The sequence below is a fragment of the Amphiura filiformis genome, chromosome 5 (assembly GCF_039555335.1).
Source record: "Amphiura filiformis chromosome 5, Afil_fr2py, whole genome shotgun sequence".
Taxonomy (NCBI): domain Eukaryota; kingdom Metazoa; phylum Echinodermata; class Ophiuroidea; order Amphilepidida; family Amphiuridae; genus Amphiura; species Amphiura filiformis.
In genome coordinates, this window is record NC_092632.1 from 76733205 (window position 1) to 76760238 (window position 27034).

At 35.4% G+C, this 27034-nt stretch overlaps 1 protein-coding gene across 1 annotated transcript in view; it reads right to left on the reverse strand.

The window, feature by feature from the left end:
- The window catches only part of LOC140153755 (puromycin-sensitive aminopeptidase-like), a 35078-nt gene extending 31507 nt beyond the window's left edge, over nt 1–3571 (reverse strand). The window contains exon 1 of the mRNA XM_072176604.1: nt 3338–3571. Within this exon, the coding sequence (XP_072032705.1) occupies nt 3338–3460 (123 nt within the window). The 5' untranslated portion in view covers nt 3461–3571. The remainder of the gene's footprint in view (nt 1–3337) is intronic.
- Nucleotides 3572–27034: the final 23463 nt, after the last annotated feature.

A 27034-nucleotide genomic window follows, 5' to 3' on the forward strand; every position in this document is an offset into this window, starting at 1 on the left:
GGTATCTCTTTGATAGCTGATAATGCCCAGCCATTCAGCAAGTGGCTAATAACTGACCTTGATAGGCTTGAATGAATACTGTCATCTGCTACAAAACCATCACACTCTAGGACCCGGTCACTCCATATGCTACAGGGAGCACAGTACTTTAACAATGGAGTGAAAGACTCATTATTGATTAGGCGCGTATTTTAAAAGTACAGCTCCTGTGCGTGTATAGCAGCAAGTCAGTGCAGATGGTATAAATATAAGAAAATGTTTAGGGTTGAGATCAGGTGAAAAATATAACAAATGAGCACGAAACTTCACATTTGGTCGCATGTCACAAGTTAGGTACAATTTCCATTACATGGTCAAAAATGACAAAAAATGTATTTTTTGATATTGACAACCTCTAATAATTATCACCATTTTTAACCTTATCACATGCTTAATTTTTGAGATAAGGCTCAATTACTAATTAATTAATACACAGGCGTCTATGTAAATCTCAATTTTCAAATGCGTTTTTCTCAAATCGGACCTCAATTACAAAAATGACTGTAAAATTTTTGTTTTATGCAAGAATGTCATCAGATTTGGAGGATATGGTTGCAATACATTAATGCTTCATATGAACTATTTAAAATAATTGTACGCATGTTATTTACATTGTGAAGGTCAATGACCTTTTTACGAGTAATTAGCGAGACAGTTATTCTATTATTAAGAGAAATGTACGTTAGCATGTTGCTAAAAATACTGAAATTCAACTAGGATTTTATTAAAAATGAAAAAAAAATGGAACATATAACCATTTAAGGTGGTACTACACCCCTTGATAAATTTGTGACTATTTTTGAAATAGAAAAAAAAAATAATAACAAATTGGTAACAAAAGTTATGTATATAGTTATAGGGGTATTAGGAATCAAGTTACTACACTGGAATTTCAGTGACTCAAGACAAGCGGTATACTTTATTTATGATAAAAGAGGTACCGCTAGAATGTACCTCATTTCTTAACTTATATAATGAACCCCTTGTCTTGAATCACTGAAATTTCAGTGAAGTATACTGGATTCCTTGCCCAAATAATACCAGTAATAGTAGTAATACCAGTGTGTACATAAAATGTAGTAATTTTGTAGTTACCTTTTGAGAAAAATGCAAAATTAGTCACAAAATTTATCAGGGGGTGTAGTACCACCTTAAGTAGTCAGTAATTGTTTTAGTTGTACAAATTCAACATTCAAAGCTGTCAATACATCATACCCTCACTAGATTTGAAAAAGTAACCAGTAGTTTTGACATGCTGACATCTGAATTTTCACATAGGCCCTATTGCACACTCCCGCATCCGCCTGCTCCACATCCGCCTGCTCCTCCACCCCTGGCATTTTTCATTTCAACTGATGTGATTTTTTTACTGAATAATGTATGATTATATGCTTCAGTAGACTGAAAGAGTATAAAATTAGGCTTAAAATGAGGTATGAACCACTGCTGTAGGATATGGGGTTACGGAAAGCCAATCAAATTTGTATCACAATTTTAAGAAAAGTGTAATCCCTCCACCCTTTTTGCATACCCAACTTATGACATGCGACCATTTATGTTCAGAAAGGTGTCTATTTAACATGATTCGAAAGGTGTATCACATGGAAATTCCAAAGGGAAGCTGGTGATTTAATTTTTAACTCGAGATCTACTTGTCCATTTTTTAAACCTTTTTACAGAGGGTATGGTAGAAGTAATAACGACAACTCTGCCAAATTACAGCTCAGTAGGTCAAGGTGTTCACCTGATCTTATTCATCTGAATATTTTGTGCCATTCTGAGCAGTGCTGCACTTGGCCACTGGCAATTAAGCGCACTGTGGCGATGGACCAATTTTGACTCACACTTACAGAAAAACCAAATAAGTTATGTTGCTGTAATTTGAAGGATAGTTACAAAACATAATTGGCTTTAACATCTCCAATTTTTACAGAAAAATTATGAAAAATAAAAGAATGAGCTCAATTTAGAAATGTCTGTGCAAGCAGTGCACAGTTGAGCTCCTTGCATGTCTATGGGAGTGTTCTAATCAAGTTGATGGTTCATTGGTCATCCCTAATACAAGTGTCCTTTTGATATTTTATTAATTTTTTTGAAATACGCGGTATCCGTAATACGGTACATGTAAATACACATTCAGAATATGGGAAATAATTAGAAATTGATATTTTTGACATTTACCAGTTTATATCAAAGCAGTAATTTTTATAAATCTAATAATGTACTTTTAAGTGTTTGTAACTGGAATGAAAAGCCATCCAAAATTTGAACATATGTATGGTACTATTATTAATCTATTTTTATGCATTTTTTCAACAACAACAAAAAATTATAAAAATTTAGGTCTTTTTCAAATATGGTATTTAATATTGGTGCATGTATTGTTACTTCTGCTTTTTATCCCCCGACATATTTATATATCATTGTTGTACTTTCCATTTCACATAAAGAAATACAACAATAATCTTTCCCATTCCACTTGTTCGCTGAACTGAAACAAGTGAAAGTAAATACACACAAATAGCTTGTCTGTAATATGGTTGTTTTCACTATCAAATTACAATGTTAGGGATGTTCATAAAATTTTGAAGTTCAATATTTTTAGCTGAAAGTTCTTTCATTTGAAAGAGAATTAAATTACCTAAACAATAAGGGGTCAATCATGTTTTTAGTGCATATACATTTGAAGTTACAGACAAAAATAGTGTCATCAAATTGCCCAAAATTTTGTGTGTGAAATTGTGACAGCAGGCACATGTACAATGCACACTACTGTATGTGACCCCAGATGACCTCCTATTCTTTACTGTAAGAAGATGGTCTTGATTTACACACAAATTGCTTTTGAGCTAAATCGAGTGTCGACTTGGTGGAACATGGATTGCACTATGTGATAGTTTATGAATCCAGTATCATGCCAGTACCAACATAAGTCAACATCACTTAGGTTTTGGTTGTCAAAATTAATTTTTAGTAATTTTTTCCATTGAGCCCCACAGTAAAGCCATTTTTGGACCGTACAGGCACATTCCACTTCCCTATGGACGAATAGCGCCACCTATAGTGTGTGATGTGAGCCTGACTAACAATGTACAAATGAAAATCAAAAATTTGATGCTAAAAGGCCTAACCAAGTGACATTCTATTTTATTATGAACTTGACTCATTGGGTAGCTTTTAACTTACTCGAGAACTCTAGCATCAAATTTGCATTTGAATAAACATGATAAAATACACAATCATGACAATACAAACACCATGAACACGGTCATTGACGGTAAGGGGAATTTAAGCTTACTTGAACGGTTATGTCAACACTGCCATCAAACGTGAATTTCTCTAGGTCTGGCTGAAGTTGCAACTTGTAATTAGTTGGTGTCACATCCTTTGGTAGCCTCTCAAATGGTTTCTTCTCAGACATTTTGCTTGGATTATGAGCAATCAGACCTCAATATGGTACTTCCCTATTTAAAGTCCAGCACTTTCACTTTGTAATCAGCGAAGTCACGGCGAAGTCATGTGTAGCTGTTGCTTTTACAATAGGCTGACATCCTGATTTATAGATTTAGCGTTTTATTTGCACTCAAGATATTCACACACATATTTTTATGTCTGCCTCGTAAAATAACTACTTTATATCCGATAGAGTCAGTTACCTATTTTTATACCTTATAGGTTTTGCTCAACAGGTGTGCACACGATCCAGGCGGGGATCCAGGGCAGGGCCCAGGGTGGCCTATAATATTTTGTCTAAGAGAAATAGTTGGTGTCAAACCAGTAAGCCTCATAATATTGATTTATTTGCATAGGAAAAATAAAACACGAATTTAAAGGTCATACGGTATATATTGCTCGGACAATATCATATCATTGGCAAGCTAATAGGCCTATTAGGCCTAGAGCTTTATTAGCCTATGAGGACAATGAAAATGACGTTTAAAATTGATAGGCCTATTCCCAAAAAACCAACTTAAGGTTAAGTACAATTGATTTTCAAGGCTTGATTCCAGAGGGGCGTAAGTTAATAATGGAAACAGCCATGCAGAAAAGAATGAACTCACGCGTACAATAGTGTATCAATCTGAACTAGGACCACGGACAAACCGCGGCTCGTGAGTCATCCTAGGCTATATGTTGCAGGGATAGGGAAGGGGCGACCATGATAGGACCATATGGGCTGATGGGGGGGGGGTGATTGTGGGCAGCCGTTTTCGGCAATTTTCCTTTGGATTTTCTAAATTTTCAATTTTTAACATTATCCTAGATGATGTCGTGAAATAAATCAATGCTTCTATAGGCTATAATAGGCCTAGTATGCCTATTTATACCCTGATTATGCAATATATAGGCCTACAACAATAACTACAACAACAGTGACAAAACCAACAACCAATATTTTGTTAATCTTATTTGTAAAAATATATTCATAGGCCGCGCCTATTAGACTAGAATAGCCTAAAAATTCCTGAATTATATAATGAAAAAAAAAAACGGGCAAAAACAACCAATCGCTGCAGTCAGAAAGAAAGAAACGAACAAAAAAAAAAAAGAAAAAAGTGAGAGAAAAATAAAATAAAATAGATGGAATGGACCACATAGGGACTCGAACACGTACCAAAGTTTTCCAGGTCAAAACTATAGTAGACCTATTATATAGTCGAACGTGAGTCCAGCGCGCTAACCGATTGAGCTACTGAGTGACCTGTGAAATCGATTGATCTCAAACTGACTATTATGGAATAGTGCATACCAGGCTCTTATGATAAACAATCTCATCACCGCTGTAAATGTCGGAGGTATCGATGGCGAAAACCCTCGATTTTTGCAAAAGTAGCTTAAATTTGGAGTGAAATTCAAATGATAAAGGAATCGATATACTTTTGAGAAATAATGTAGGCAGTTAGAAATCAAAATTAACGTTCCACAATCCAGATATCGATAATGTAACATAACAGTGTTTTGTGGTACAAGATTCTCGAAAATTGTTCCCAAAAACGGGCTAATAAAATTTAATCGGTACTGTATTTGGTTCTTCCCAATCCCCATGGCAACATATTTCTTTGGTCGATTTGTAGTACAATACAAAAAAGGAGAAAACAATCACTCGGCGTGGTTTTATACGGAGCGAATATTTGAAAAAAACTGCATGGAACGTGTTTTTGATCTTATGAACATGGTGCGTGAAAATGATTTAAACGAAGGATTTTCAAACGGATTCTAAAAATTTGTATAAACACACAAAAATAATGTTAAGATACATCCATGCACCAACATTTGACTCACTGCGATATTTGATTGCTGAGAAAACGCGGTTTTAGAGAACAACTTTATACGTCTTTTATACGTTTTTCATACGTTTCTTCGTGTAACCTTAAGCGATGAGTTCCTTCGAACGAGACAGATTTGACCTAGAAAAAAGTTGACGTCATGAAATGACTGTGCCTGCTTTGCGAGAAAGGACTATAAACATTCTCAATGCACAGAATGTATACTGTAACGTTGTTGTTCACAGAAAAAAACCCTGAATTAAGTATTATAAATTATGGTTTTTAAACATATGGATAAAATCAGCCGCTTCTTTTTTTAATATATATTAGTAAATTGTGATATTACAATTCATATATCAATATCATGAGAAATATTTGGGCTAAAAAATAAAAAAATAATTTGAGCTTAGAATTTCAATCTCAGACTAGCGCTAGCATATAAGGCGTGTTAAGTCCACAAACTCATGTATCTGATTTCCCTGTGCGATATTGCAATGCTATAGTTACATGTATTATAGTTTCAGTTGGGTGAAATATTACAAAGCAAACGCATGATAACAATACTATGTGACACTTTGTTTCCCAAATGAGAACAATAGTCTGCATATTGTTATGCAGCATTGTTATGTAAATAATAGTACAACTCATTGTTGCTAATGTCAAATTTGTCAAAGTGATCACACAAGTAAATGAGAGCATGATATAGTGTCCGCTTCATTTACTTACGTCATCAGCCGCTGCCTTGAAAATTAATTTCGCTTCAAACGAGGGAAGAACACGCGTACGAGCCCGAACTTTACCCACACAATCCCCCCCCCCCCCATCGATGGCAAGATTGTACACTTGTGGCGCTTGAAGTCAGTCGAAGTGGCGCACGGTAATTTTAAGAATTTTTACACATAAATTTTTAACAAAAAAGGGGTGAAAATACCCAATTTGGGCCTTAAAATTAGGAGCTTCCAGGGGCGCTGCCCCCTGGACCCCCGATAAAGCGTGACCACTGCACGTCCGTACTGATATGCGCCCGCTTTAACTCCTCAGACTCCCTTAACATCATGTTGGCACTTCATGATCACTGAAATTTTCAGTTGGCACTTCAAATGAACTAGTTGAGAAGGCCTGTGTTAGAGTCAAATTGTAAAAGCTTGAGAGTACACGATTGACAACATTAATGCGCGAAGCGAGCAAAAGAAAATTGGACTGTGCATGTCTTGTACATTTTACACGGACTTTTACCCTATTTTGATCCCCCTATTAAGGACTGATTTTTTTTTATTCACCCCCTCCCCCTTTTTAGGACCCAAATGTTTTTGATCCCCATATTTTCCAACGTATTTACCAATGACATTCCCTAACTGGCAATAAAAGTATATTTTTAATATTTTGGCAATTTGAGGAAAAAAAAAAAAAAAGATACAATTTTGCATGTTTCTTACTTCTGCAGTCATAAAATTCAAAAACTTGGAACAAGTCTAAGAACTCAATTTGAGTAGACCTATTGCTCATAATTAATATCTTAATTTTTCCAAAACTTAGAATGCATAAATAACCTGAACAGTCTATGTATAATAGGCCTATAGTCTTTGGGCTTACTTGTTGTTACAGTCTGGGCCTACGAAAAACACCCTATATAGGTGTAGATCCCGGGGGATGGGGGGTAAATCCCCCAATATTTTGCCAGGGGGATGGTCCATACACTCATCCCCCCAATGTTGACGCCTGTAGGCCTATGTGGGTTTCTGATCAAATTAACCACATATTTGCCCATTTTAGCCCCAAGTGCCAATTTTTGCGCGCTTCGCGCGAATTTATTCCACTTTTGATTTTCAATATGGCAAAATTTTTCGGAGCTGGATTCACATTACTTCAAGAAATATCTTTAAACCTCACCCCCCCAATGTCAAATAGAAATCTATGCCACTGCCTAAAACGTTTGCCAAAATTTAAATTGCATTGGCATTTAGAAATAACTAAAGGATTATGATTCAGCTATGTTTCATTTGGCACTGATATTTTTTAATCCAAAAAATTTAGGCTTTGCTTCGGGAATCAGGAGTAGGGTATAGGACTTTTTTTTGCCTAACTAAATTTGTGGCATCATGTAAGTCCGTCACGCGAAGTACTGCATGATCATGAGTGGGGACAGGGCCGCCGAGATTGGGGGTGGGGTATGGGGTGAGACACCCCAAAAAGTGACTGTTGTCGGCAAAAGCATATGACTGTCGGCAAATTGCAAGAGTCATATTATGTGAGCGGTTTTTAAAAATCAATTTAGGCTGTTATTTGTTGTCATACAATATCGTTTATGTAAAAGTAGTTGAGGAATCCCCCCCTCCCCGTTTTTTAGATTCTGGAGCGTCGTCCTGGCTAAAAACATTGGGGGTACGGGTCTATACAATTCACAATTTTATTAGGCAAAATATATTTTCGTCGGCAAAATAAGCCATCCGATCGGGGGAGGTGAACTTAGAAGGTATTGGACAATATTTCGTAGCGTGTCTATTTGGAAATCCCTCTCCGGCTTGATTGATCGATTGATTGAATGATCGATTGATCGACTAGCGACATTACCAACGGATTGATTTGTTTCGTTGGTAGGCCTACTCGTTTGATTCTCTCTAACTTTTTGTTAAACTATTTTCAGATTCAGATTTAATTTTTCCATAACATAATTTTTTCAATCGTGGCATTGATTAGGCCTATGTGTTTTTGTTTCTTTTTTGTTTTCGTGATTTAAGTTTAGAAATTTCAAGTAAATAATGTCAACTGTATGCCTACACCTTTTACAAGTATAGCCGTTAAATGTGTGATTGACAAAATAGCTCCTGCATAAATTCAGCATAGACCTATGCCTAATTAAATTCACCCGAAATTCTAAACCAAACCAAACTTTAATCCTAGCCCTACGCCCGACATGCAAACATTGATCAGCTGATTGGCAGGTGCATTTTGCACCTGCGCTGCCGCATATCATCATCTGCCGGCGCACCAAAATGAAACTTTATATTTGTGTTATTGCGCACAAAAAAAAGTGCCTCGAGTAATTTGGAATTGTTGACGAGGGCTGAATTTAAAGTCATTCTTATACCCATTCTATAATAACTGTTAGACATAACTGTTGCAAAAGTTGTAAAAGAATCTTTTACTTAGATTTTTGTTGGTTTCTTGTAAAGTATCTCTGTTCAGGTTAACATTTCTCGAAGTGATGCGGTCGAAATCATTTCACAAAATTTGTGCTTCACAAACCGGCTGCTTGGTAAAAAGTGCTTCGTGTTTTAGCATCTTCTGGTCTAAAATTATGTTGTGTCTAACGTTGCTCTATCAAGAACATATTGATCAAGGAAATCATAAGCTGGACAATGTAGAAGATGTGGTACGAAAAGTAAGTGTTTTTCGTTTATCGCTTTAAATTTTTGTCGAGATTTTAGGCATAAATAGGCCCATATTAATGATATTGGCAGACTACACGAGAGACGCTTTGATGAAATGCCTAACATATAAGCCTGGTAGGGCATAATGACCTAGGTGACTGAACTCGTCATGTAGGCCTAAACTGTTGATATTTTACGGTAGGCCGGGGCCTAATTTTATTGAAATTTGCATTAGGCCCTAGGCCCTAAGAAGATTAATCTTGAAATGTTCCGGGAAATGTTCAATTTTAAAAATGCCCCACTGCAATTATAGAAAAAGGGAAAATACAGCACTCAACAGCAACTCGTGCTATGCAGAATATTTTAACAGAAACGTACCAGTATAAGCCTAAATTTAACTTGCCGTTGCCCCCAAAATGCCAATTGCCCACCCAGTAAATCATTTAGCCCACAAAAAATTGGGTAGGCCTACCATCATTAACTAATAATATAGCTCTTGAAATCAACTGATGTACCGGTATCTGTTCATAACATTTGCCAACATCATTCAAAATTTCTAATTCTTTTGGAAAAATGTGTATCTTCAATGCAAAAGGTCAAAATTTTCAAATGATGGTCGGCTTTTCATCCCAACAACATACAATTTAAGTACATAGCCTGTCATTAGATTTACTTTTTTCAGTTTTTAATAATTTGCCATATAATTTGTATTAGGCCTATATCGCGAACTTCAAAAAAAATTATATATCTATCTAATATCAGTTTAGACATTCCTCGTATTCAGAATGCAATTTGGTGTTTCTGATGTGCCCTCAGATCCCACAAAAAATCAACGTTTCTATCCGTCCTCTTAATACCGACTTGGTGGGGAATGTCGCGGAATTTAGTCCACCAAATTAAAAGCCCCAGCATCCCCCCTCCCCGGGTAGCGAGAATGCGGGATGAAAGTATTTGAATCATGTGAATAGTGCATTAATCCGGAACATTTTGGAGCTAAAATAGAGTGTTGCAAACTGACCCAGTACACAAAACGGCATTTCAACTTGATTTTGGGTTAGAGTAGAACCGTTATAGTGTAAAATTGACAATTTTAGGCCCATGAAAGTCAATTCCGAGTTTATCGTCCCTTTTTTTTCCCGGGTTGTTGGTGAGGTGACTTTTTCATTATTTCATCAGATTTCATTATTGACCTAAAATGCGTGTTGATTTAAAGCCACACTAAGGCCGTATAAAATTAATGTTTTGGTTCTCGTCCAGAGGATTTTCATGAATTGATGAGGGAGGGAGGTGTTTTTTTTGGTTTTTTTTCAATGTAAAATTAGCATTGTCAGTAGTTTTCGGTCTTCTCAAACAGTGCTCGAGGAAACGTTTTTTTTCAAATGTGAGATTCTGAGGGATAAACCCCTAGAGTACCACAAAAGACTTGGAAGTGATGCTTGTTCTCTAATAAACTTATTTATATGTATGAAGATTTCATAAATCATTCCAAAGTCTAAAAAATTGAAAAATCTAAAAAAAAAAAAATCTGACAAATCCCAGAAATTGAGGAGGGAGGGGACGAGAACCAAAATATTAATTTTACACGGCCTAATACATGTTATTTATAAACAGGTTTTTATATGGGTAGGGACTAGAAAAGTTAGAAAAGAGCCTGGTTTTGCTTCCAAGTTATGAATTTATATGTTTTACAAACAAAAATATTGTATTCCAATTGCTAAAACTGGTGAAAACACCGATACTTTGAAAATAATGAATTATTTTGGCATTTTTGACAATTTGACGCAGGTGTTTTTGGTTTCCAAAAAGTGACGCGGGCGGGGGACGATAAACTCGGAATCGACTTTCACGCGCCTTATCGCGCGCCGGGCCAAAAATTATGTCCGCCGGGATTTTTGTTCTATGTCTATAATAATATGCATGGACATTTATTCTTCTATTTCAGCTATTTACAAGAAGATGTTGGCCTATACGTATACATGTAACATGGAATCTTTATTGAATTAGGAATCATGCAGCCTGGCATAGGCCTACTGAGGACCGTGACCCCGTCGGCAATGCAGTACGGCCAACCCCAGTATCGGGGAAAGAAAAGGTAAGGCATATGCAAACCATGAGACCCCCTTAGACACGCCCACCCACTCCCCTTGAAAAAAAGTCCACTTCTTCGATCTTCTTCTTCCATATTAGTGCCTCCCTCATGAATATTCAAATTACAACGTCATCTCATGAATATTCAAATTACGACGTCATCTCATGAATATGCAAATCAATGACGTCATCTCATGAATATGCAAATTACGACGTCATCTCATGAATATGCAAATTACGACGTCATCTCATGAATATGCAAATTACGACGTATCTCATGAATATTCAAATTACTGACGTCATCTCATGAATATGCAAACTCAATGACGTCATCTCATGAATATGCAAATTACGACGTCAACTCATGAATATGCAAATTACGACGTCATCTCATGAATATGGAAATTACGACGCCATCTCACGAATATTCAAATTACTGACGTCATCTTATGAATATGCAAAATCAATGACGTCATCTCATGAATACGGAAATTACGACATCATCTCATGAATATGGAAATTACGACGTCATCTCGTGAATATTCAAATTACTGACGTTATCTCATGAATATGCAAAATCAATGACGTCATCTCATGAATATGCAAATTATGGCGTCATCTCATGAATATGCAAATTACGACATCTCATAAATATGCAAATTACTGACGTCATCTCATGATATTATGGCGTCATCTCATGAATATTCAAATTATTGCCGTCATCTCATGAATATTCAAATTACTGGCGTCATCTCATGAATATTCAAATTATTAACGTCATCTCATGAATATGCAAATTACGATGTCATTTCATGAATATGTAAATTACGACGTCATCTCATGAATATTCAAATTACAATTTACTAACGTCATCTCATGAATATGCAAATTACATCGTCATCTCATGAATATGCAAATCACTGACGTCATCTCATGAATATGTAAATCACTGACGTCATCTCATGAATATGCCAATTAATGACGTCATCTCATGAATATGCCCATTAATGACGTCATCTCATGAATATGCAAATTAATGACGTCATCTCATGAATATGCAAATTAATGACGTCATCTCATGAATATTCAAATCAATGACTTCATCTCATGAATATTCAAATTACGACGTCATCACTGACGCCATCTCATGACGTCATCTCATGAATATTCAAATTACTGACATCATCTCATGAATATTCAAATTACTGACATCATCTCATGAATATGCAAATCACTGACGTCATTCCATGAATATGCAAATTAATGACGTCATCTCATGAATATTCAAATTACGACCGTCATCTCATGAATATTTAAATTACTGACGTCATCTCATGAATATTCAAATCACGACGTCATCTCATGAATATTCAAATCATGTCATCTCATGAATATTCAAATTATTGACGTCATTAATATGCAAATTACGACGTCATCTCATGAATATGCAAATTACGACGTCATCTCATGAATATTCAAATTACTGACGTCATCTCATGAATATTCAAATCACTGACGTCATCTCATGAATATGCAAATTAATGACGTCATCTCATGAATATTCAAATCACTGAGGTCATCTCATGAATATGCAAACTCAATGACGTCATCTCATGAATATGCAAATTACGACGTCAACTCATGAATATGCAAATTACGACGTCATCTCATGAATATGGAAATTACGACGCCATCTCACGAATATTCAAATTACTGACGTCATCTTATGAATATGCAAAATCAATGACGTCATCTCATGAATACGGAAATTGCGACATCATCTCATGAATATGGAAATTACGACGTCATCTCGTGAATATTCAAATTACTGACGTCATCTCATGAATATGCAAAATCAATGACGTCATCTCATGAATATGCAAATTATGGCGTCATCTCATGAATATGCAAATTACGACATCTCATAAATATGCAAATTACTGACGTCATCTCATGATATTATGGCGTCATCTCATGAATATTCAAATTATTGACGTCATCTCATGAATATTCAAATTATTAACGTCATCTCATGAATATGCAAATTACGATGTCATCTCATGAATATGTAAATTACGACGTCATCTCATGAATATTCAAATTACAATTTACTAACGTCATCTCATGAATATGCAAATTGCATCGTCATCTCATGAATATGCAAATCACTGACGTCATCTCATGAATATGCAAATTAATGACTTCATCTCATGAATATGCAAATTACGACGTCATCACTGACGTCATCTCATGAATATTCAAATTACGACGTCATCTCATGAATATGTAAATCACTGACGTCATCTCATGAATATGCCAATTAATGACGTCATTCCATGAATATGCAAATTAATGACGTCATCTCATGAATATTCAAATTACGACCGTCATCTCATGAATATTCAAATTACTGACGTCATTAATATGCAAATTACGACGTCATCTCATGAATATGCAAATTACGACGTCATCTCATGAATATTCAAATTACTGACGTCATCTCATGAATATGCAAATTAATGACGTCATCTCATGAATATTCAAATCACCGAGGTCATCTCATGAATATGCAAATTACTGACGTCATCTCTTAATGACGTCATATTATGAATATTCAAATTACGACGTCATCTCATAAAAATCATACATTTTCTGAAATTAAATATTCTTTATTCATGAAATATTTTTCAAATATATGGACACAATAATAACAGATTCACTCGAGTCACCATCAACCACGATACCTCCATAAAAGTATCATTTTACAATTTAAGTTGCGTGGTTTAATGCATTTTTAATACAAAAGATTCCAAAACACTATATATATATAACCTTCATCAAAACAATGTATGAAACCGTTGATTTCGTCATGGAAAATAAAATATGTAGCTTTCTCAAAAGTGACTCCCTGGGAAGATTGCAGGCCCATTGTTATTGTGATATGAATTACTATATAGGCCTATATAATTAAATACAAAATACAACATTTATATTATAGGCCTATATATTTCAATATTAACAATGAAAAAGAGAATATTGGGGCCCTGGGCCCATCTGGTCCAATAGTAAATCCGGCCCTGGCGCATATTTCATGAGCGGAAAAAACGTTAACGTCACTGCCCTTAGGACTTATGAAGCAAAATGCATGAGTAGCTGCAGAGAAACCAAAACATTCTATTAAGTTGGTATTAAAGCATTTCCGACTTAAAATTGGCGTGTGCATGTGGAAATACATTGGGTTAACTGCAAAACGTTGAAGCCTTGGGAGAACGTGATCGTTCCGTGGTGTTACGTTATATTTGGTTGTCATGGTTATAGGCCCTAGAAATTGATATTAATATGCCATTTAACCGTGCTACAGTTACAGTTTTAAGGTTAGGGTTAGTGTTATAGTGTTAAGGATTTTGGTTAAGATTAGGGTTAAATGTTTAGTGTTAGCTACAAGACAGGTTGCAGTTTAGTCCCGGAGTTAGTGTACCCAGCAAACACCAGAAGTTTTACAGTAAAGGTTTTATTGTCGGGTTAGGGCCTATAAAGGGTATGAAACGTTTCCACAACAATCATGACAATCCAAAAATATTTTTGAAAACATTTCAACATTTCGCAAAATGCTTGCCAAAATAACAACATTTTTAAACTGTTTTTTTTTCATATAAAACATTTAAAAAACATGTTCATCATAACCTATATATAACCCGGCATTAAACGTGTGAATAAATCCAAAACATTTATAACGTTTTAAGAACAAACAGTGCCCGGTGTGTGCCCAACAAATGGTGTCCTATATAAGATGGGCTACCACAAAACGATCACGTAGGCCTATTTGAAATCCGTTTTTCACACAAAAACGCAACACTTCTGTAAAAATTATCAATTGCGCTCTTCAAGCACGTCACACGGGTTTGTTCATTTAATTTTGGACGGAATATATAGTTGTTGTGTCGTCCAAATCTAAAATGGCCATGATCGACGGGAGTGACATAAATAAACATACTTTTTCACCAGGTTCGCCTTCTCAAATAATGAAAGGAGAAGTGATCCAGCCTGGGAATCGAACCCAGGACCTCGGGTTTTAACGAGACCTATGCCTTAACAAAGCGGCCACGGGAGCATCATGATTAGGCTGGTTGTAGAACTATAAGCGGTCACTTAAGATTTCACACCACCAAATAGAATTATATGGTTGTGCGCCCGTATTTCACTTCTCAATTTAAGCATTAAAATGAGCAGAAATTTGCATAATTTTAGCCAAATTTGGATTGGTCATGATTAGTAATATTAATTCCTGCAAGTGTACCACAGATGGGAGAGATCGAATAACTTTTAATGATTTTAAGCAGCCTTTTCTTTACAGAAACACTGGCATGGTTTTGCCTGTAAAATAGGCAATTCCCGGACATCGTAGACTTCGAGGGCCAGTCGTAAAAATAATGACGGTCAACCTATATTTTTTCCCAGCCAGAGGGATCAGGCAAGGGCTGATTTCAACCCTCATAGCTGGGCTTAAAACTGAGTCGCTCCTGTGAAGAATAAATGACGTTTTCTTAAGGCAAATTTAGCACATATCTCTATGGGACTCAGATTTGGTGGTGTGAAATCTTAAATTGGATGATAAACAACTACAAATTGAGCTGAGATAGACATCTTTCTCCATAGAACATGTTTACAAGCTACGTGCAGATGACACATTTTCGGGTCACAATTTTGACACCGTTTCTTAGTAAAAACGACCATGTAGTGTATACTGAAATTATTATCATGACATTTCCTTTTTAAACGTTTGATCAATTTAGTTGTTTTGTCAACATCCTGAAAAATATGCGTATACCGCTGCTGATATTATTTGAAACAAAAACAGAAACTGATCCTAAACAAATAAAATAAAAGTTGCTTACAAACGCTCATCAAAAGATGTCTACCTCCTGTTGGTGTTGAAGTCTTGGAGTCAGTTGACGTATTCGTAACTTCACGTAAGTTTGAAGGACAGATTTAAAATAATAGCAAAGTTTCAACATTCATATATACATGGGTCCATTATATGTGACCCCTCGGCACAACTGAGCCCTGAAGTCGCCAATCATCATTTTGAGATATTCAACCAAAATATTCTGCTTGAAATTAGCTTTAAAATGATGTATATCATGTCTATAGTACTTGACATTTAAGTAGTGAAAAATCAATAAAACAGTCAATAAATCCTTTGTTTCCTATTGTTTATTGTTAAGTTCGATGGAGCATATCTCAATAGTGGCACTGGCGACATCCGGGCTCAGTTGTGCCGAGGGGTCACATATATATAGCAGTCGATCATCCATTGTACGATTTTTGACATCTTGTTTTGTCTTTTCTCTTCGCCGTTTTCCAGTTCTTGAAAGTTGCTATTCTGTGATTTTATACCATTTCTTGTCACGTGGCCTTTCCAACTCCAGCTTCGCGAAATCTCTTGCAAATGCAATGTAATTCCCACTGTAATCCGGGGCGTAGTCCTCTTTGAGCCTACCAGTACAACTCGATAGTAGTCTCCACACAGCAATCTTCGTCACCGGAAAATGTAAATTAAAAAAATAGAAATACGTATTTTCATTAGTTAGTCAAATGCATCCATAAATGTACGATAGCAATTGGTGAGCCAATGACACGCAGGAGAGGGAATCGTAAGTTTTGAACGGATAGGCCTATAATAATTATGTGTTTGTTGCATTTTGAAAGGTGCCTATCATCAGGATACCAAACTACTCTGGTTTCCATGGTAAAGTCACAGTGAAACATTTTGGTCTCGAATTGACCATTATATTAGTGATTCCAAAATGGCTAAAAAACACACATGTACTCCAAAAAAAGGTAGGCACTCACCCGCATGGAAGCTCATGAACAGGCTCGAGCTGGGTGTCCCCATCCCGACTGTACGCAATAATGGAAGGTTTCTGATCCAATTTTTTTTCTCATAACTTGATAAATTAAATTCGTTTTCACTATAACAGAAAGATTCCCTTTGTTTTGTAAGCCAAAATAATTAAGTAAAATGAAAGAAATATCTGTATTATATTAAAACGCTTTTATAAAGATTCGGCGTTGGAACGGTACGGCTGTTTTAGATATGCCCCATAGATGCCCCACGTCTTAAAAAAAGATTGGATTCTGTCACTTTTTATACCAACTTATATTTCACATGGCATTTTATATACTGTGTAAATAAATGTACATAGCAATCGTGTGAAAATTATAAAATTATACGTTCGAAGAAAAAACGAGGGCCTCCGCATATACGTGTAGGTTTACAGGTCTACATTAACTTGCAACCGCGCTCTCTATTTCTTTACGTATAGAAGACCGAGTGGATTCCTATGCGTACACATCTATATAAATGATAATAAAATTGAATCATTTGACATTTATAATTTTGTGAAAAATAAGTAGGTTAATGTCATTCATTTAATGAGGTTAATGTCATTCATTTAATGAGGCTGAAGTTTTTTTTACCGATTCGATACATGTATCAGGCAATTAACATCGCAAGATTATTTGGCGATTCCAAAAACAAATCGACATTTTCTCGTGCATAAATGTTAGGCTTACTAGCCTTCTCTGTAATCTTAGTGGTTTTGAACATGAACGCTATCTTCTGGTGAATTATGTTTGCTTTCAAATATGTAGCTACAAAAAGTAGACGAAGTACTTTCAACTTTGATGTTGCGCGTGTCTAGTCCTATACAATAAATAACATTTCTGGCACGGGGTGACGTAACAAGACATAACGCCTAACCCGATCCGACGATGAAACCCGGTTACCCGGAATATATGCTTGTTGAATCGTTCGTGTTCTCGGTTACACGAGAAAGCACAACCTGACGAACAACGTGAAGAGCATGAAAAGTGCAAGAACGCTTGTGATTATAAATTTATAGCTCGAGGGTTTTTTTTAGTCATTTGTTCGTTTTTTACATGTTTTATCACAAAGTGGTCTTCTGACAATCGATGGCTCTAACCGGACAGGCTAGTTCTGTCCTAATACTGAAATGGGGCATATTATGTGGTGTTGAGTTAGGTATAGTTATATAGGTAAGATTAAGTTAGGTTGGATAAGGTTACATTAGGTTAGGCAGTGCGGATAAGATTATGTTAGGCTTAATTTGTTAGTAAGATTATGTTAGGTTAATTGCAGGTTGTTGTGTTAGGTAAGATCAGGTTATATTGAATTAGATTGTGTTAGAAAATGCCAAAAACGTATGTCTCAAATCCTCAAATCACATTAGGTTAAGTTAGGTTAGGCTGTGTTATAACGGATACGATTATGTTAGGTTTTAGATATAGTGTTATGTTAGTAAGATTATATGTTATGTTATTAGTAAGTTAATGGTAGGTTGGGTTATGCAAGATCAGGTTATATTGGATTAGATTGTGTTAGAAAATGCCAAAAAAGTATGTCTCAAATCACAATGCTTTCATTTCCCCACCCTTTCATGCTTAAACATCTCGGTAGAAATATGTTTGTAAAGTATTTGTTTGAAGATCTGTGTGATATGTGGTTTAATTTAGTGACAAAATTCATTAGGTGTATAAGAATAAGTTTCGAGCATGAGTTGGAATAAAGGCAAAACCACAGCTCTGATACATACTTTTTTTGGCCTAAGATTAGGTTACGTGTAGGATAACAATCATGCTGCATGCTGGCCTGTCATTTTCTTTGGAAGGAGGTCCCACATATCATAGTTAATTGTCGATAATAAAAATGTGGGCGACAAAGCTTCCGTTTAAAATACAAAATACAAAATGGGTGCAAAAAAAATGAGCACAATGCAAGGATAGCTCCTATTATTAGGCATGTCCACTAAAAATTGAAGTACTTTTAAATTGATTCAGACCTAACTTATTGGCTTGGAATTGATGAAAGAAACATTTTGGCGTTTAAATAATCTTAATCGGACGTTTCATTCCAGAGATATGGCCTTTCGAGTGTCACGGTTTTATATAGGGCTGCTAGAACATGTTAAAAAGTTAAAGTCCAAAAGGAATACTAACAGAAAGTGCAACTTTAAGGTACTTTTTCTTAATGTATTTATTAACTAGCGTTATCTGGAACATTATATTTGCTTATAACAACATGAAAATAAGATCATCCTGAAAATTTAATCGATTTTGTTGACATACAACAAAAAATATAAGACCTCAAAACCCATGGTTTGTTTGGTGAAACCTCAAGCATGATCATAAATGGCCGCCATGGAAAATATCTCCATAGAGGAGATGAACAATAAGTGCATTATTTCAAATGAATAGCGGTAGTCTTAAACATTGTTCAATCTTTTAAGGTCAGCACATTTTATCTTCAAAAATTATTATATTTCATCATGGCATAAGTTTGGTAACATTAATCACTACCAATTTTGAGAAATTTGCTCCAACTCAAAGGTTATCTTTACTACATTGAGCAATACACTGTGTGTGCATGTGCCCACTATGGTTTCCGAGAGTGTGTGGTTCCCAGTAGTTTCTCTCCCTATGGATATAGGTACACGGTCTGTAACACAGACTAGGTAGTGAGTAGTGCACGGGGAAGTAAAAGATTTGAGATGGGCCGCGGTAGGCTTAAACATTCTTAAATTTCTTAACATCCTGCACATTTTGTCTTCAAAAATAGTTAAATTTTATGAGTATGTAAGTTTGCTTGTCTGATTCACTCCAAATTCGGAGATAATTGCGTTTGAACACCTGATGCACGGAATGGTGTCACTTCAACCTGTTGTAGTTCTCATCTCATTAAATTTTTCATTAAAAAGTTGATCTCTTCATGAAGGAAGGTCCTCTCTATTTACTGACCAAACAGGAAAAAGTTTGGTTAATGTTTTCTGGTGGAATCAGGAATTTCTTGAAACACCCTGATATAGGCCTACATTTGGATCAAAACAAGTATGTACGCCATTTAACAGGCCTGTGATTTCTTGTATCGATCACTTTCTCCATAGACAATACGTGTGTGAGTGCACGCACACAGTAAATGAAAAATCGTTCTAGTGTAAACTGTATTGACAGTGGGCATCCCTACAGTATTATGCCTTCAATAAGCGGGGCCAATCAACCTCAAATACGTGGGGTTAAAAACATGACAATGAGACCTGCACTTCCAAATCAAATGGCAGTTCCCTATTTTGGTTAACATTTTTTTTAAACTAAATACAATATTATTGTGCTAAAACAGTTATAACATTTAATTAGGTTTGGTAAGCTCCGAGAAATCCCCAAGAAAAATTATTACCAGTTCCGGTCAGTTATGACTAATTTTTATATATATTATATTTTGCTATAATTTTTCCTGTTGAATTCTCTGCTCTCTAAATGTAAAGGAGTGAAAAAATAAGTGAATGAGGTAAAAAAGGTTGCTTACAGTGATCTCACGAATGAAGAATGAAATGACAAGAGTTCAAATTTTACTCTTCCTAAAAGAGTATAATGTTAGTTCATTGGAATAATCACTGTATATGCAATCCATAACAGAGTGAACTATCACTCTTTCACGTTCAGAGAGGCACGAAACCATATTATATACATTTCACAATTTTTTCGCGCAAATATTCGGGTACGATAAAGGTCACTTGTTATTGGACCGAGCAATGTACACCATTGATTTGTTTCGGTTAACAATACCATAGATCTTATCGTTTATAAAATTTTTATATTTAAAATATAGTGTGGAGAAAACAAAATTTTCTTTCACTTTTCGTGCACTTTTCATTTTCTCGTGTAACCGAGAAAAGACCGGGCACGCCGACTTCCGAGTATACCAACTTTTCCACCTGTCTTGTATTTTACGTGAGGTTAAACTTGATTTCAGCGACCGAGCTCTATCATATTCGGTAATAATGATATCTTAATATACACAAACGAGTTTTTATGTCAATTCCATCATCCCGTACCAGAAATGTTACTTTTTCATATGCCTAGACACATAGGGCCTACGACATTACAAGGTGAGGCCTAAATATAACATCTAATAATTATCAGCTACAATTTTGGTCAATCGTAAACCAAACATACCAGAAAATATTGCTAATCTTACATTTTTGTATATACGAGAAATATATCTTGGTCTTTCGAATAGCTAATATTCCTTGCTATGTTAATTGCGTGATACATGCATGCAGCGAATCGATGAAGAATTTCAGTGTCATGAAATGACTTCGAACCTACTTATTTTTCAAAAGATTATCAATGTAAAATGGTTTGATTCGTTATCATTATGAACATCAAGTCCAGAATCCGGGATTTCGAAGTAAAAATTAACCTGCCTTTCCAACTCTCTATAAAAGAAGAGTGAAATACGGGGTGAAATATCAATTTCCACTCTTTTAAGGGATCTAAAATGAGCGTTTATTGCTTTTCGACAGTATTTTTTGTGGGACATGAGAGCACCTCAGACCTATCGAATTGCATTCTGAATACGAAGCATGTCTTTCTGATATCAAATAATTTTTTTTTGAAAATCATAATATAATACAAATTTTATGACAAATTATAAAAATTTGATATTTTTCAATTTTTGATATATAACAGTCCTCGAAGTAAATTATATAAATCTAATGATATACGGTATTCTTAAAGTGTATGTAGCAGGGAGGAAAATCCGACGGTCAATTGAAAATTTTGACCTTTCATATTGAAGATATGGATTTTTTTCCCAAAATTGTTTTGGTGTTTTGGGAAAAAATCCATAATACGAAAGGTCAAAATTTTCAATTGATCGTCGGCTTTTCATCCCACCTACATACACTTTAAGTATAAATCATCAGATTTATAAAGTTTACTTCAAGTACTGTTAAATATCAAAAATATCAATTTTAATGATTTGCCATAAAAAGTGTATTAAATTGCGAATTTCAAAAAATCAAAATTATTTGATATCAGAATGACATTCTTCGTATTCAGAATGCAATTCGATATGTCTGATGTGCTCTAATGTCCCAAAATAAATACTGTACAAACGTTCATACCCCAGCCCTTAAGGAATTGTTGTTGTTTTTTTGTTTTTTGAGTGAAAAGTAATAGAAAAGAATACTTCATTCATTTTTATGGTGATGATTGGACTCATATGAGAGTGAATACTCATAATCAGGGCACAATTTTTGTCGCTTTATATCGGCTCGATAAACAAATGGAATCGTTCAACACGATAAATTGCTCAAAATTGTTGTCAATGTTCAAAATCAGCCTATATCCCAGCAAACACAAAACGTTTTAGATATCATATCTCGTGGAAAAAATGAGTTCCCCTGGACAAGAAACTTACTGTTAATTGTCTCGTTGTAACCTGTATACGAAACTCGGGAAGCTGATCCTGGTTGCGAAGGTTATTTGTGGAATGTCTAGGGTGTGCGCTCTTGAAGCAGCAAAGTACCTGAATTGTTGTTAAATGGTCTATGGAATGATGTGGGGCCATAGTGGTCAGCGACAACCTGTAAAGTGTGCTGAGGCTTGTGGATCAACGTCTAGGCGCTGTGCCTGTGCGTAGCGCACTATAAATCACTGCGCTGTTGTTGTTTTTGAATATAGGTCTTCAACTTTGTCGATACCAAGGTTTTTTGCCAAATGTTTCGTTTCAAAAATACCTAATGACAATTTGAATGACTTATCCTTAACTGAATGGGCCTCTAATCTGATTGAATTTGAACATTAATTAAATCGGATAATTGTGACCCATTCCACGGAACTATTCATGTCAAAGCTAAAATTTTGATATATACCAGTAAGGTTTTTATAACATTATAACAAATTCATTTTTGACAATAGCTTTTGAAGATTATATCATGCAATTCCCATTGTTACATCTACACAAATGTCAGATATTTATCGAATTTTATACGATTTATCTTTTCATGGTTTATATTTCAAAAGTATGCCGGGTTTTGTGGTAACGGGTCACAAATGGCAAACAAACAAACAAATATATTTGGGCCCTGGAGGGGCACACAACTTTTGGTACGTACGGATGTGTCACATTTTTTGAACTGAGAACAGGATAGGGGCTTCTGAACTATCAAATTTCATCATGTTTTGGGGTAGGCCTATATGAACTTTGGTCAATAGGTTTTTTCCGAAATTCTGGCTAAAGAACTGCAATTTTTGGAGTCTTCCTGAAGAACTGAAGCATGATCCCTAACTGGGAGTCTTAATTGTCTGAAAATGGGACCCTTGTAACCAATCCACCAAACTTACAGCATACAGATCACTAGTCCGGCCGCAAGTTGAATATTCCTCATCCGTCTGGGATCCGCACACAAAAAAGAACACAGACCAGCTGGAGAGAGTGCAGAAAAGAGCGGCACGATTCATCCTCAATGATTATAAATCTAAATCTCCCGGTTGTGCGACCCAGATGGTCAAAGATCTGGAACAAGAACCACTCAGCACCAGGAGGAAGGCTAGAAAACTCTGCGTATTCCAGCAAGCAAGACTAGGTGACCTGTCCCTGCCCATCGGTAACCTTCTACATCCCGTCCAGCGCCAGTCGCGGCATCATCATCCAGAATGCTATTCAACCATATCAGCCAACAAAGACTGTTACAAAAACTCATTTATACCAAAGTCAATACGTGATTGGAACTCTCTTCCACCTCACCTAATCAGCATCACAAAACCGGAAACCTTCAAAACAGCAGTAACAAAGTATCTAAGCAACCAAGACTAAGCAAGAATTTCAAAAACCGCAGCGCAGATCACACATCCTGGCCGTTTGTCTCCATTCTGGAGTGTTGGACAGTACCAAACTCAAGACTCAAGACCCTTGACCATCGCACATGATACCCGTACCACCTTTTCAGTGCCCCACCCGGGAATTAGCCCTACTTAACTTTTATCAGCATGATGGTGTAAGTATAGGCTGCAGCAATGTGCTTCTACTTCTATGCATTTTCTCATTAAGAGCCTGTTCAGTCTTCCGTTTCTCCAAAGGTTCAGTCTTCCGTTGCTCCAAGTGTCTTCAAAGCAGTTCCAATGATGTTATTTCTGGAACATAAAACAAAAGAGGCAGCTTCGTTAAAATGGCTGTCGGGCAAATAGACCATGAACGACACAATTTTACTTTGTGACGATGATATTGGTAAAATGATCTTAATTGATAATAATGATGATAAAAATGATGATGACGATGATGATGATGATGATTAGTTGTGAGACTAGGGATTTCTTCTACTCACGTTTATTTATGTCATTTATTTCCCATTGTTATACCGATTTTATTGGAATAAGAGATGATGATTGATGACAAAATGATAACCTTATTAAATCTTCACAATCGTAACCTCAGAAATAACTATTATGGCGATGACGATGATGATGATGATGATGACGATGATTATAAGGGTGACGATGGTATAGAAATAATGAATGTTGAACAAAATTGAAAGTGACAAATAAACCTGATTACTTACCAATTCGATACTGGAATTTGTGAAGGAATCGAACTGAGCGACGTCTGTATCCCAGCTTCACTTCTTTGTTAATGAATTTTCGCGCCAGAGTGGTACATCACCCATAATTCATTTGGAGTAACCTGCATTTTTGTACAGGTGATTATTAATTGATGAGGGACTCATTGACTCATTACTATTGCACAGTTAGGGTAAGATCAATATACTAATTGTTCCCTATTTTGGACAATGGTCGAAGTCCAATGCACTTTAAAAAGCTAAAAGTTCCCAAAGTTCCAAGATGATATGGAATACAATCTTATGGCAAAAGCTAAAAACGGAAACCGGCAAGAATTGTGGCCTACACTTGATTGATTACGAGTGATTGATTACATCGATCGACCAAAAGATAAAAATATATCAGATATATAAAAAGTTAACACAAAAAGAAAGAAAGAAAGAAACAGAAATTTAAAAATTAAGATTACAAAATAAAAATTAAGATAAAATAAAATAAAGTCAAATAAAATAAAATAAAATAAAGTTAGAGTAAATGTGAAAAAAGTAAAGTCAAATAAAATTACGCAAATTAAAAGTAAAAGTTGAATTTTAAAAAGTAAACTAAAAAAAGTAAAGTAAAAGTAATAAAAGTAAACTAAAATTAAGTAAAATAAAGTAGAAGTAAAGATTTTTTAAACATAAAGGCATTGATTAGATAGTTATACTAGTACTGATTACAACACTAAATGATTACGTTATTGATGAGCTGCTCCTGATTCATGAAGTATATAGTTATCTACTGCTGATAAGGGCATCGATGAATTACCTATCTGCTGCTGATAAGGATATTGAAGAAGTAGCTATCTACTGCTGGTATCAGTGCTGATGAAGTAGTTATCAACTACTGATAAGGGCATCGATGAAGTACCTGTCTGCTGCTGATAAGGATATTAAAGAAGTAGCTATCTACTGCTGGTATCAGTACTGATGAAGTAGTTATCAACTACTGTATTGATTAACCATCCATCTACTGCTGATATCAGTACTGATGAAGTAGTTATCTACTGCTGATAAGGGCATCGATGAATTACCTATCTGCTGCTGATAAGGATATTGAAGAAGTAGCTATCTACTGCTGGTATCAGTACTGATGAAGTAGTTATCAAATACTGTATTGATTAACCATCCATCTACTGCTGATATCAGTACTGATGAAGTAGTTATCTACTGCTGATAAGGGCATCGATGAATTACATATTTGCTGCTGATAAGGATATTGAAGAAGTAGTTATCTACTGCTGATAAGTGTATTGATGAAGAAGATATCTACTGCTGATATCACTATTGATGAATTAATGTAGTAAAACCAACGTTAGACTAAATAAAACATATATACACATGGTCATTCAAGTTTAACAAACACATTGATATATTTCAAACCGGATTTTTTTTGGGGGCATAATAATGTAACGTTTTCACAAATCCTAACTTATACCTATTATGGAATCAGCCAAATTCGTTGTGTTTGTAGGTCAACAAAGCAATTTTGACACAAAGTCATACTTTACACATTAAATCCTCCACAGAACTTAGCCAAAATTGCCAATGGTTTTTTTTTCACTTTATACCTTGTTATTGTTGCTTAAAATGGACAGAACCCCTTCCCAGTACTTATTATATAGAACCCGCTAAAACTTACTAATTGTTATGAACTCCCGTCGTAAAAGCCTATCCCACAATAATGACCAATATATTTCAGCATTTTGGGTAGAAAATAACAAAGTAAAACTTGACGGAAATTGAACATTATGGGTTTAAGGTTTTGGCCGAATGCTGTTGATGAAATAGTCACCTACTACACTGATAAAGGTATTGACGAAATAGGAAACTACTAATGATATCAGTATCGATAAAGTTTTATCTGATAAGGATACGCCTATAATTAATAAGGTAAGTACCTACTGCTGATAACAGTATTAATGAATTAGCTTTCTACTGCTGATAAGGTATTGATGAAGTAGCTATCTAATGCTGATATCAGTATTGATGAAGTAGTTATCTACTGCTGATGTGTATTGATGAAGTAGCTATCTACTGCTGATATGAGTATTGATGAAGTAGCTATCTAATATTGATATCAATACTGATGAAGTAACTATCTGCTGCTGATAAGGTATTGATGAAGTAGCTATCTGCTGCTCATACGGGTATTAATGAAGTAGCTATCTACTGCTGATATCAGTATTGATGAAGTAGCGTTCTAATGCTGATAAAGTAGCTATCTGCTGCTGATAAGGTATTGGTGAAGCAGCTTTCTAATGCTGATATCAGTATTGATAGTAGATATCGGCTGCTGATATTAGCATTGATGAAGTACTTATTTACTGCTGATACCAGTATAATTAATGCCGTATATAGTTATTGATGAAGTAGCTAATGTTGATATCAATACTAATGAAGTAACTATCTGCTGCTGATAAGGTATTGATGAAGTAGCTTTCTAATGCTGATATCCGTATTGATGAAGTAGTTATCCAATGCTGATATCAATATTGATAATATTGATGAAGTAGCTATCTGCTGCTGATAAGGTATTGACGAAGTGGCTTTCTAATGCTGATATCAGTATTGATAGTAGATATCGGTTGCTGATATTAGCATTGATGAATTACTTATCTACTGCTGATACCAGTATAATTAATGACGTATATAGTTATTGATGAATTAGCTGATGCTGATATCAATACTAATGAAGTAACTATCTGCTGCTGATAAGGTATTGATGAAGTTGCTTTCTATGCTGATATCCGTATTGATGAAGTAGCCATCTAATGCTGATATCAATATTGATATTATTGATGAAGTAGCT